The sequence below is a fragment of the Canis lupus genome, chromosome 16, assembly GCF_003254725.2.
Source record: "Canis lupus dingo isolate Sandy chromosome 16, ASM325472v2, whole genome shotgun sequence".
Classification (NCBI taxonomy): domain Eukaryota; kingdom Metazoa; phylum Chordata; class Mammalia; order Carnivora; family Canidae; genus Canis; species Canis lupus.
In genome coordinates, this window is record NC_064258.1 from 20885130 (window position 1) to 20898744 (window position 13615).

At 55.6% G+C, this 13615-nt stretch overlaps 1 protein-coding gene across 4 annotated transcripts in view; it reads right to left on the minus strand.

The window, feature by feature from the left end:
- Positions 1-4172: 4172 nt before the first annotated feature.
- PTPRN2 (protein tyrosine phosphatase receptor type N2) overlaps positions 4173-13615 on the minus strand; it is a 725828-nt gene continuing 716385 nt past the window's right edge. For all 4 annotated transcript variants that reach the window (XM_049095287.1, XM_049095286.1, XM_025449397.3 and 1 more), the window contains 2 exons: positions 12805-12878; positions 4173-5772 (listed from right to left, as the gene is read on the minus strand). In XM_049095287.1, coding sequence (XP_048951244.1) covers positions 5701-5772; positions 12805-12878 — 146 coding nt within the window. In that variant the 3' untranslated portion in view covers positions 4173-5700. The remainder of the gene's footprint in view (positions 5773-12804; positions 12879-13615) is intronic.

Genomic DNA, 13615 nt, shown 5'->3' on the forward strand with positions numbered 1-13615 from the left:
ACAGATCACATAAAATATTACTGTCATTTCCCCACGGAGTGAATGTGAGAACAATGGCAAGAAAGACAGTGACAGAGCAGAGGGCTCGCAGAGCAGCTCTGAAAGCATGGAGACTACTTTCCTTTTTCTTTTTTGAAATATATTTTTAAAGATTTTATCTATTACTTTGAGAGAGAGTGTGCATGAAGTGGGGGGAGGGACAAAGGGAGATGCAGATGCCCCGCTGAGCAGGGAGCCCCTCGTGGGGCTGTGCCTTGGGACTCCAGCATAATGACCTGAGCTGTGGCAGCTGGCCAGCGACAGAGTCCCCGAGGAGCCCCTGAATGCACAAAGGTAACTTTCTAAGGAACAGGGATCCCTGGGTGGTGCAGCGGTTTGGCGCCTGCCTTTGGCCCACGGCGCGATCCTGGAGACCCGGGATCGAATCCCACGTCGGGCTCCCGGTGCATGGAGCCTGCTTCTCCCTCTGCCTGTGTCTCTGCCTCTCTCTCTCTCTCTCTGTGACTATCATAAATAAATAAAAATTAAAAAAAAAAAAAGGAACATACAGCCTCCTACACTCAAACCTGAGGTCCCATTGCGGGAGTCCCCGAGCCTACCCCTGATGCCTGGGAAGGGCCTGGCGACCTGTGGCGGTCACCTGGGACACTGCAGAAGCAGATGCTCCTTCCAGCCAGGGGGCAGCACATGGACTTGCCCCAGCCCCCCTACAGGACCTGGCCCTGGGTGGGTGCCGCGGCAAGTGGACTTGGGGTCAGTGGACAGGGCTGCGCCAGCCCCCATGACTGTGGGTCTTTAGTGGAGGATGACAGACTGTGCCCGCAGTGACACGCCCCCGCTTGCCTGTGAGACAAAGCCGCGTGGGTCCGGCCAGTGAGGGTGGAGTGCAGCTGGCCATGGAGGGTGTGTGTGTGGGTGCAGGCCAGGCTGGAGCAGAGCTCAGTGTGGCACAAGACGGCCAAGCTGTGAGCCCAGTACCCTTACGGTCCTGGGAACTTACCCCGCAGCAGGTGTGCCTGTGAGCACACAGATGAGTATTTCCAAGGACTCGAGGTGACCCTGGTTCCAGTACCCAGAGCACAGAGAAACGACGTGTTTCCCGAATTGCTCAGGTTATAGAATTGAAGCACACAGCTGTTCCATTTCCTTTCTATAAAATTACATCTAACAGTTTTTATTAAAAAAAAAGTCTCAAGCAACAATTTCATAAAAATGCATCCCTGAATTGCTCAACGGTGAGGCCCACAGTGTGGAGAGGGGACTGGTTAGAACGGCCCAGACTTAACGGGGTTGGGGGGGAGGCGGGTGAATGCAGAGCCTCCTGGAAGGTGGGTGACTCAGTGCTCACTGTGCCCTGCCTGCTCCAGCACCGAGCTCACTGCCCCCTGGTGAGGGTCTGGGGCCAGGTGAGTGCACATATCGTTCTCTTTAGCTGCCCTCTGCCAGAGTATACACTTGGTGCACACTAAGTGCTGGATATGGTCAGGGGGAAGAAGGCGCTCCCCATGACCAGGAGACGCACGTCCCAGGTCAGTCCAGAAGGAAGTGCCATTGTGATCACATGGACCCCAGCAGGTGTCGCAGCAGCGGGGGGCTGGGCCCTGGGGTCACAGGGGCTCCTGCAGGGTCGCCTGCCGGCTGAGTGCTGGAGCAAAGGGTCTGCAGGGAGTCCTCATGCCTGTTCTGTTTCCTTCCAGAATGTGGGCTCCATCCCGTTTCATGACTTCTCTTGCACGTTTTCGTTTCACGAGGGGTCTCCGGCTCTGTCCTCTGCTGTTCCCAACCTGTTGCTACCGAGGCAGAGGTGTCTACCTCAGCTCGGATGACCTCAACGTGCCTTCCCCACTTTCTAGATGATCGCTGCTCTGGAGTTCACTTCCAGAAGCTGTTGGGGGGGCACCTGGGCTGCTCGGTCAGCGAAGCAGCCGACTCATGGTTTTGGCACAGGTCCCGATTTCAGGGTCGTGGGTTTGAGCCCCACAGGGGTGGAGGGGGGCCTCTGTGCTCAGTGTGGAGTCTGCTGGAGATTCTCTCCCTCTCCCTCTCCTTCTGCCCCTCCTCCCGCTCAAATAATCTTAAAAAAAGAAGTTGCATTGGATTCTTTTTCAAATCTGCTTCCTTTCCCCCGCACTATTCCCATGTGCCATTTGAAACATCCAAACTCCTTTTATGGCCTTTTTGTATTGTGTTATCTGCATCTCTCCTCATATCAGATGTCTCTGCATCTCTCCCCCATCAGATGTCCCTGCATCTCTCCCCGTATCAGATGTTTCTGCAGCTGTGGTCCTGGTCCTCATGTGTTTGTCATTGTGGGGAGCCATGCGATGCCCTGGGGCATGTCTGTCTGGGGACTTGGCTGTCCACCAAGTGGTTTTGCCTTCACTGGTGCTTGGCACCGAGGGCTCCACTGGGCTCACGTCACATTTAACCCTACTTGTTCTGTGTGGGTTTTCCGTGCTGTAGGGGGCACCCCAGGCCCCACACCTTCTCATGGCACCCTTCTCTTCCAGCAGGACAGCTGTGCTGGCCACTGTCCAGAGTCCACCCTTGGTTGTCCGGTCCCAGGGCAGGGATGTGCCACCGCTGGCTGGTTCCAGCTGAAAGGGGTTTCACAACCTGGTTGTTAAATACAGCTGCTGAAATGACACTTTTTAAAAAAAAAAAAAGATTTTATTTATTTATTCATGAGAGACACGCACACACACACACACACAGAGGCAGAGACACAGGCAGAGGGAGAAGCAGGCTCCATGTAGGAGTCTGATGTGGGACTTGATCCCAGGATCATGCCCTAGGCTGAAGGCAGGTGCTAAACCGCTGAACCACTCAGGGATCCTCCCAAAATGACACTGTGTTAAACAAAAATTTATATTCACACACGAGGGGCCACTTCCCAGTTACTCTGACTGCCTTCCCCTGTCTCCAGCAGCTGTGTTGGAGTCTCTGGCCACTCTGGCCACTCCCTGCCCTTCCCTTGTGGGAATCACTCTTCGGGAGGGTATTTCCATCACAGAGATCAGCAGGTGCGACAGTCTGGGGATTCATCTCTCATTATGTTGACTTCCAGACAATCATCATGGGTGGTGGAGAAGACGGGGCTACATGGCCCTGATTGTGAAGGGGGCATGGTGTGTTACTACTCTGTGCTGGCAGGTGCAGATCTAGGACGAGCTCAGCACACCTCTGCAGTGGACACGTAGGGATGACACAGCTCTCGAACACGCCGCCTCCCAGGGCCACCATGCAGGGTCTGAGTGGGCGGCTCTGAACCCTCAGCCCTGGTGCGGCTGGGTGTCCACACTCTGCCCACACCGATCCCCAGTCCCAGCTACGTCCTGTCTTTAGAGCTGGTGTGTGCCACGTATTAGTATTTTGTGCAGCATTCCTGCATGCTCCCGGTGGGAGGGAACTGTTTCATGGCTCTGCAGCCTGCCACGTGCCCATTCAGACACGTGCTTGGCGTGAGCAGCCTCCCTTGTGTGACGCCTGCATCTGTGAAGCATCAGTGACCCCAGCGTCAGTAACTTACAGTGTGTGGGGAGCACGAGTCTGCACCCAGGCAGGGTTTGAACGCGAGGCTGATTCAGGAAAGGGGAGCCTAAGAGGCCTTATAGCTGGGTGCTCCCCCAGCGAGACCTGGGGGGCTGATCTTTTGAGAAACACACACCAGTGCTTAGGTTGACGCGGAGAGCCTCACGCCGGCAGGCACAGTTAGCCATTACCTAATTCCCAGACAAGCTGACACATGCAGCCCTGTGTCGTTGGGGTCACTGAGGGGGGTAGATGACCAGCCACAGCGCCCCGCCCATACCGCCGGTCCCTTTGTGGGGAGAAATGTCCCGAGCTACCAGTGTGTGTCCTTTGGGGGAGGCAGCCGCCTTGGTTTGCTGTGAGGGGTAGAGCCCGAGGCCGGGAGGGAAGGGTCCTCGGGGCTGCCCCTGCGCTCACACTGTGCAGATGTGCATGAGAAGAGGACGCGAGGACACTGTGCACACCATGGCCCCGGCGTGCCACCGGGATCCTGCAATCACTCTTTGATGCTCTGGGCCTTGGTGCACAGCTCACCCCACAAAAGTGGAATATTCTCAGGCCTGGACTTGCTCCCCAACATCTGGGGGCAAAGGATGGGCAGGGAGAGTTGCTCTGTACTCCCCAAATGAAGACCACTCAAGTGTGAAATCAAAAGTTTAATCTGACACAATTAAATATATTCATATATCTCACGCTGGAGGATCTCTCTCGAAACATAAGGAGTTAGAAATTACAAGTAGGTATATGATTCCTATACTCAGATAAATTAGTTTCTATTCATTATTTAGATTCCAGATAGGGAGAAACAACTCTGGCAAAAACTATAGATCTATAGAGCAGATGACATGACGGTACCACTTAAAGACACAAACAGTATTTTGGCATCTTCCTCCCCAGGCACAGGCCGCTCTCCCAAGGCTACTGGTTTTTGGGACGTAGAATCTATTTAGGGCGGAGAGAATGTGCGCAGGAAGCAGGACGTGGAAAGGGACCGGGATATGCTCATAACCACTCCTAAAACGGAAGCTGCAGCATCCGGAGCTATCTGCACGCCTCCTTGGAAACTGTCGTCCCGATCCCAGGGAAATGAGTTCCTCCGTCTCTGGGGGGTGGGGGGCAAATCGGAATCACCCCTAGATGCTCGTGTCTGCGCGAGTTGCACAAGTGCCTGACCTAGGTGACTGGGGAGGAGGCCCGGGGCCGGCACTGCCATCTCCACTTTTCTCCCTGGTGCTATGATGTCACACCCAGCAAAGCAGAAACATACATGTCACCCTGCGTCTCCTCCTGGGAATGGGGTACCCAGGGTCTGCTCTGGAAGCCACAGGGCCCAGGACACACCCTGGGAGGGCAGCAGACGTGTCTGATGGGGGCGGGGGTTCGTCATGCTCCTCGGGGGCCCTGGAGCTTCTGACCTGCCAGACCGGCTCCCCTGATTCTGGTTACTTACCCCCAAGGAAAGAGTTTGTTGGCTGCATCTGCTTTTGCAATGTGGAAACCCATATTTTAAAGTTATAAGTGTGTCTCTAGACTGGCTGCCGATGTGAGGCCTCACTTGGGGTGGACAGCCTGCGAGGCAGTGCCCTGGGGCCCCTGCCCATCCCGGGGCGGGTGTCAACAGTGCCGGGAGTGGGCGTCGGGGAGCGTGGGGAGCACAAGGGGAGCAGTGACGGTTTTATTAGTATTTACCCCAGAGCAGCAGAGCAGTAACAGTCTGTTGCTCTAGCTCCTGAATAAGCCAGGGGTTCCTCCCAGTGATAAGTCGTCCTAAAGACAAGTGCCACGTCTTTGCGGTGCCCTCGGTCTTCAGGCGGTGCCCGGCCAGCTTTCCCTGGGTCCCCTCCCTGCACAGCTGACCCAACCTTCAGCGCTCCCTGGAGACAGTCCAGGGCACATAGGACTGCGTCGTTGCTACGACACAGTTTGCAATGGAAAAGGTGAGTATGTGCTTTAAGGAAAAGTAATTTTTCTTTCAAGGAAGCGAACACAGAAAAAGTGACTGTCCCTGTGATTGGACGATCCCACAAACCTCTCCCAATTATGATTTGGTTGAACACAGATGCACATTGTACCCGGTAGACTGCATTGACGGTGATGGCGATGAGGCAGGGGCACCGAAGACACGGCCAGGGGTGTGGGGTCCTCCCGGCCAGTGGTGGAGGTGGACGCTCACTGTGGGAGGGCCCGGAGGATGGCGTTCACCTCCTCCGCCACAGCCGTCAGTGCAAACTCAAACTGCTCCTGGAGGGACAAGAAAGGGAAGAAGAGGTGAGTGGGGCCACTTTCCTCTCAGCTCCGCCCTTTAGCTCTGCTGTGTTATTTTGCAGAAAGAAATAGTTCAGAAAAACAAAAAACAACAAAAACAACATAGGTCATGTATCTCCACAGAAAGGAGAGGGCAGTGGTTTGCAAGATAAGGCCCCGGGTTGGACGTCTGGGGGGCTCAGTGATCGAGTGTCTCCCTTCAGCTCAGGGAGTGATCCCAGGATCCTGGGATCGAATCCCACATCGGGCTCCCTGCATGGAGCCTGCTTCTCCCTCTGCCTGTGTCTCTACGTCTCTCATGAATAAATAAATAAATAAAATCTTAAAAAAAATACCCCATGTTGATGGCGATTAGAATTCGTCACGTAGGAAAGGCTCATCTTTCATTACCGGGAGGAGCTGCTGAGGCCCCAGCAAGCAGGAGCCCCCACCTGGCACCCTCTGACTGCGCGGTGACAATGACCACGGTGGAGCGCAGGCCTGGGGCAGATGCCACATTGGCGCTCTGAGCTCCAGCCTCCCCTCCAGCTGCCTGCAGACCCGCTGTGGAACCCGCCATGCCGCCGCCCCTCGGAAAGGGAGCAGGGTAGTGTCCTCGCTGTCACGGGCATCAGCCCCACCCTGTTCCATCTGCCAGGAGACCCCACCTCACCCGCGGCGTGGCCAGCCTTAGACGTGCGTGTGCACACGTGTGCTCCTAGCCACACACTGGACAGGGCAGCTGCCTCAGGCCAAACCCTGCAAGACCAGGAGGTAGACATGAGGGCGGTGTCAGGACTGTTCTGTCCTCTGGGAGCAGAGGCCTCAGCAACGGGAGGGTCATAGACCATTCCCCTGCACACACTTGCCACACGACACCCCCGACGCTGCTCGAGAAACTCCAGGTGGGCTGTGGGCACATCTCAATCATACCAGCAAAGCCCAGGACTGGCAAATGATGGCCACCATCATCGATTGGGAGTTTCTGGGCAAGGAAAGCCCCACTGATGGCTTAATACTTGACAATTTAAGTGGCAGAGTAGCTCCAGATCCAAAAATCATGACCAAAGTCCACTGGATACCCAGTAAGTAGCAGAAACAATAGAACGGTGGGGTAATTCAATGCTTACTCTGGGACAACAGGCTGTGTCCTCTGGCATGCTCCTCGCACTGGCATTGAAGCGATGACCTGCATGGACTAATACATGCCTCTACCAGGGGCTGGGGTCGCTGAGGGGGGTAGAGGACCAGCCACAGCGCCCCGCCCGTACCGCCGGCCCCTTTGTGGGGAGAAATGTCCCGAGCTACCAGTGTGTGTCCTTTGGGGGAGGCAGCCGCCTTGGTTTGCTGTGAGGGGTAGAGCCCGAGGCCGGGAGGGAAGGGTCCTCGGGGCTGCCCCTGCGCTCACACTGTGCAGATGTGCATGAGAAGAGGACGCGAGGACACTGTGCACACCATGGCCCCGGCGTGTCACCGGGATCCTGCAATCACTCTTTGATGCTCTGGGCCTTGGTGCACAGCTCACCCCACAAAAGCGGAATATTCTTGCCCCTTCCAGATCTGGTGGGGGGAAGGCTCCACAGGCTGAAGACTCTACTGTGTCTGTTTGTGCTGAAATGTGGTTGGTTGCTGGAACCACTGGTCTCCCTCCCGGGAGGGGCCCTTGTGTCCTGCCTGGCACCTGCGTGTGGGAGACCCCTGTCCCCTTCTCTTGCCTTGCTCGGAAGCAACCTCAGAGAGATGCCCCGCCGTCTCTCCAGCTAACAGCTCGTTCAAGGGGATGTGTCCTTTGGAGGATCCGGGTTTGTTACGTGTGAACAGCCACACCAGACCATTTCTTCCCAAAACACTTGCTTGCCAATGGGTGGACCAAGGCTTTGTGATGACTTGAAATGTGAAAAAAATGAAAAGAGACCCCCTGGAACTCTCATGTCATATGTCATATGCCTGCTTCCAGCTTGAGACACACCGGAAGTCCATCCCAAGACAACGTTTATGGGAAAGTGGGCAAGTATGAAGACAGTTGTGCGTTCACGCACTTGGAATCCTATGCAGCTGTCGAGAGTACCTGGTGGGGAGGCAGGGAGGCAATGTGTGTGCCACAAGGTCAAGTGGCAAAAGCAGATGGCAGACTTGCACCTGTGCCTTGATCATAATCATCCAGACACTGTGTGTTCGCAGGATGTGTGACACATGACAGGAGGCGTGGCTTAAATTGTTACAGTATTGATCGTGTGTCCCCTGGAGTGGATGGGCCTCTGGGATGCACAGGTTTCATGGCTCTGGGTCCTGCCACAGGAGGCGGCTCTGGGTGCATCGGCTGTAGGCGGGGGGCAGTTTCCGTGACAAAGGGCCTGTGGTAGAGGCGTGTGGTGCTCCTCAGGGCCGGTCGGCGATGAGTCAGGGCTCATCAGCCACCCTGCTCCTGCCTCGAGACATGTCCACGAGTGGTAGTTCCGAGGCGTGGTGGTGCCAGTGCCTCACTGGTCACAGGTGGAGACCGGGCACCCCCACTTTCAGTGGCACCACCTCCGCTGACAGATCTGAGCTGGCCCCTCAGTTGTCTGGGTGGGCCTCAAAGAAAGGCTGGGCAGACGCTGCACCTGACATGCTTTTGTGGTGGCGGCTGCGAGGGTCATTGGAGGTGTTGGGGGTGGCAGGCTGCGTGTGTGTGTGTTTGCATTTAGAGTTACACTCAGATTCCTGTTTGGATCCTCATGGCTCGCACAAAGGGCTGGCTGGACCCACAGTACTTTCATCGTTCCCAATTTCAAGGGGAGCCAGAGCGAGTGGCTGTTGCCTTCCATGGAGAGCCAACGACCCCTCAGGGGCAGCACTTCCTGCCTCTCCCATAAGGCCGGTCCAGACAGCATGCCCTCTGTTCCCCGGGGGCAGCCGTCCTCCACAGGGACCAGCCCTGGCTCCATCCTTGACATGTGTTAGCACAGCAGGCCAGGGATAGGGTGCACGCATGTGCACATGTGCATGGGTGTGCACGTGTGTATGCACGAGTATATACGTGTGCACATGTGCACACACGAGTGCGTATATGTACATGTGTGCATGTACATGACTGCACGCACATGCACGTGTATGTGCATTACACACACGATGCACAACTGTGTATGCATGTGCACACCTGCATGCATGCACACATCTGTGCATGCATGAGTGTGTGCACACGTGTATGTACGTGCACATGAATGCAGGACTGTGTGTGCATACATGCAGGTGCGCACATGTGAATGCACACATATATGCACAAGTGCACACACATGTGTATGTCTATACACGTGCATCCATGTATGTATGCATGCATGTATGTGTGCATATGTACGTCTACATGTACACGTAGGTGCACAGGGGACACAGACACAAGGAGGGATGGAGGGGAATGATCTCAAAGTGATGAGGTGGGTTGTGATGGAGCAGGGCGAGGGGCGGGGCCCAGGGCTCTGCACCGGATTACACTCATTTCCATCAGTACTTGCCGCTCCAGACCATGGGGAGGTGTGAACACATGTGGGACGGTGCCCTGTCTCCAGGAAGGTGAGTCCAGCCTTAGGGAGACGTGCTTGTGGAGTGGAACATGGACAGGGTGAAATCCAAATGCAGAAACAAGCCAGGGAGGTGCAGGGGGCATGGACGTTGCCTGTATACACCGTGCGCATCCCCACCCCACCCCCCGGCCAATCAGACATCACCGCTTCCTGGGGACACACAGGTCAATGAGCTTTCATTTTTAAGAATGACCAACGTAAAAGAGGGAATGTCGTTATGGAGAGCGTTCAGGCCTTGATTAAGGAGACATCTCTCCCGAGATGCCCTGCAGGGGGTCGGGGGAGCCTGTCCCCTGACACAGGCGGTGGACGACGGATGCTCAAGGCTAACAAATGCGTGGCGATGGAGACCGGGGGACACATCCTTCTGCTGGAGTCTCATCCCCGTGACAGATGCCAGCTGCGTGGCCAGGGCCATGTCTTCCGTGTCTGTCCTCAGGTAGACACGTGTGATATGTCCATGTTTTGTTCGGCCAAGGGTTTGTGTCCAGGGGGAAAAGCAGCTGTCGGTGGCTTCTCTGAACATACGGATGAGGCTGTGCAGTCAGGCTGTGTGCTGGGGTCAGGGTTCCGCTGGGTCCTGGTCCATGGAGCCCACCATCTGTCCTTCATGTGGGGCAACCTGACCACCATGTTTGAATGAACGGCCCATGGGAGACCTTCTCTTGGCTTCTATGGAAGAGTGTTTGGGCCGTGCGGCACTATCGTTTCCCACAGAAATTCTCCTTTTGTTAAGTTGAACCTTAGGGAAAGTTCGGTGTCCTGGAGTCATGTTGGGTGAAGCTGTCATAAACTAGGATGGGATGTCAGCTTTGATGTGAAAATCTCGGGACCTACCTCCACGCACACACCGTAGGACAACTTTTAAACCCCTACCGGTAGGAAGAGGGTGGGTTCCTGCAGGGAGGCTGGGGAGGCAGGTGCTCTGTCATCTGGGGGACAAGCGACAGCTAAGTAATCTGGCCCAAGGTGCTATAGCGCGAATGTTTGGTCATTCACTCAGTCAGTCACTAACCTGAGCAGCTCTGTGACACACAGTGGTCACGACTACAGCTTTATCTTCCTTCCCGGCAGGGCCTGGCGGCCCCCCCGGGCACCAAGGCCTGTTTTATCAAACTGGACGCAGACCAGAGGCCCGAATGGCTTTTGCGCTGAGTCGGGCACCGTCCCTGTAGTTTGCTAGGCCCACCCCGGAGTGTGTTTGGGGCATCCTTGCACTGGCCGGGGTGTAGGAGGCCTGCTGGAGGCGCACCCCGGGGCAGGGAGCGAGGTGAGGCACCTGAGGTTTCCTGCAGGTTGTCAGTAGAGGATCCAGGCAGCACCAGGATCCAGGCAGATGCAGGATCTGTGGTTCACCCCTGCTGACAGGTGGCGCTGCTCTCCCACCGCCATCTCAGCCACCAGGTGCGGCCAACCCTTCAGGGGTGGTGACCAGACCCTGCCGTGCTGGACCCCACGGGGCCTCCGCCAACTGGTCCGTGTACAGGGTGGACCCTCCCTGGCACAAGACCCAAAGGTTGTCACCGAGGCAGAGTCACCTGCTGAAGTCTGACAGCGGGACAGCAGAGAGACATGAGCAGTGCCAAGCTTCTCCTGCAGGACACTGCCCATTACCAAGAGGAATAACTGGGTGGATGCCCCCTGAGCCGAGCAATCCAAGGAGAGAAAACAGGGTCATGTTCCTGCCCAACAGGAACAACTGGAACGATCACAAGAACGTCAGATAAACCCAAGCAGGGCAGTCTACCAACCCCAAGCCATGCCTGCCCAGCTCTCCAAGACCTCTTGAGGCCACAGAGCCGTCCCACTAGGGAGATGCATTGGGGGGCAGAACATGACCACGGAATGCATGGGGGGGGCGGTCCTGTCCAGCAAGGGCTCACTGGGGACACGGGTGAGCTGGGACATGGCCGATGCCTGAGTCAGTAGCTCATACTGATGATGGCTTCCTGGCCTCCATCTCCTGTGGTGACGCTGGCAGGGGGAGCCTACTGAGGGCGTCTGCCAATGACGGGGATTATTTCTGCAAGTGCTTTGCAGGTCTAAAATAATTACAAAATTGCAAATTAAAAAACAAGCCCTAAGAAAACAAAGTGTATCACCATCGGATAAAGTCTTCACGCTAATCACATGTGATTCTCATAACAACCTGTGAGGGGGGGATGGGGCGGGCACATGGTGCTGGGGAAGGCCCCGGGAGCTATGGTTCCAGTTCAAAATGCGCAGCGTAGCCCTATGAGGTGCGTGGCTTCGATGTTCTCAGCAGAATGTGTGGATTCGGCTGTCTCCTCTCCCACCCAGCTCAGACCGGGTTATGCCTGATTTAGACAGAGGGGGGACTTGGGGGCCGCTGGTATGCTCCGGGGGGAACAGTGAGACCCCGGGGGCGGGATAACCAGGCCAAAGCCCATCCTCGGGCCCTGAGGCCAGCTCCTCTTTCCGGAGCGCTTGTTTAAGGCTTCAAGTCCCCTTAGGCAGGAAGTAGCAGTTCTGCGAGGGCTTCTGCTACTGACTTTGGTCTTCTGTGCAGGTGTTAGCAGCACCAGGCGTCAGGAGTACCCTGAGGAAGACAAGACTGGTATCTTATGGCTCAGCCCTTTCAGGGAACAGACGTGGACGCGGGATCTTCCGAACGCTGGAGGAACATCATGCCACCCTTGCTGCTAGCTCTGCGTAACCCAAAGCCACCCCGCAATCTTGTGTTTACTTTCGTTGCACATAAGTCCTTTGCATCAAGTATACAGACCAGCTACTTTGAGGCATTGGAGGCCCTGAGGACCCCGCAGGGACCTCTGATGACCACACAGCAGAGCTGTGGTTCCGAGGGCCAGAGGTGGGGGAGGCTGGCGGGATGACGAGTGAATCTAGAACATTCCACGACAAGGTGCTGGGGTTTATCGCTGACCTCTTTTTTTTTTTTTTGATTTATTTATTTTAGAGAGAGAGAGAGAGAGCAAGAGAGCGAGCACATGTAGGGGGAGGAGGGGCAAAGGGAGAGAGAATTCCAAGCAGACCCTGCATTCAGCACAGAGCCCAGTGTGCCTCGATCCCACGACCCTGAGATGCTGACCTGAGCCAAGACCAGGAGTCAGACACTTACCCGACTGCACCATCCAGGTGCCCCGATCACCAACCTCTTTTTATAAAGATGTGATGCTCTCACCCCTCCCAGATCTGGTGGGGGGAAGGCTCCACAGGCTGAAGACTCTACTGTGTCTGTTTGTGCTGAAATGAGGGTGGTTGCTGGAACCACTGGTCTCCCTCCCAGGAGGGGCCCTTGTGTCCTGCCTGGGACCTGCGTGTGGGAGTCCCCTGTCCCCTTCTCTTGCCTTGCTCGGAAGCAACCTCAGAGAGATGCCCCTGACGCCCCCACGGCCCCTGAGGACTGGCTGCCCCTGGTGACCCCATAGTCCCTGAGGACTGGCCGCCCCTGACGGCCCCGCGGTCCCCGAGGACTGGTGGACAGTACCTTGGTCTGGACCATGCCTGGCCTCTGGTCTCTCAAGTGCTCCAGGGTCGCGGCGATATCAATTTCCTTAGCGCCTGCAACAGATAACACACAGATGGCAGTGAGCTCAGACACAAGGTGACCGCTCTAGTCTGTCCCACTCCTGTAGCCGGGCTCGCTTCGGGCTAAGAGGCCAAGTCGAGGTGACTACACTCCTCCCTCAGCAGGCCTGACAGGCAGCAGTTCCCACGTGCATCCATTCAGGAGCGCGGCCTGAGGTGTTTCTGTCAGGGGCTCATCTAGGTTACTGACCATGCTCATCACCATTAGAAGCTACAACTTAGTGTTCTTTTTTTTTTTTTTTTTTTTTGGTGGCGTTTTCTTTTTTTTCTTTTAAAGATTTTATTTATTTATTCATGAGAGACACAGAGCGAGAGAGAGAGAGGCAGAGACACAGACAAGGGAGAAGCAGGCTCCATGCAGGGAGCCCGATGCAGGACTCGATTCCAGGACTCCAGGATCATGCCCTGGGCTGAAGGCAGGCGCTAAACCACTGAGCCACCCAGGGATCCCCTTGTGGTGGCGTTTCCAAGAATGTTTTTGAAATAGGAAGCATATAAGCTTTAATTTTAACTGCACAGGATTTAAAAAAATTTTCGAGTCATGAGAAATTAGACTAATAAATGTTATATTACATTGGCCTTTAAAGACGAGGCATCCAATGAGGGTTTCAAACGCTAAGGAAAGGTAATGATGCCCTTGGATGCGTTCACTGACAGACCTTTCCCCACGGAGCATCGTCTCACAACAGGGGATCTGAGCTTCACAGAAA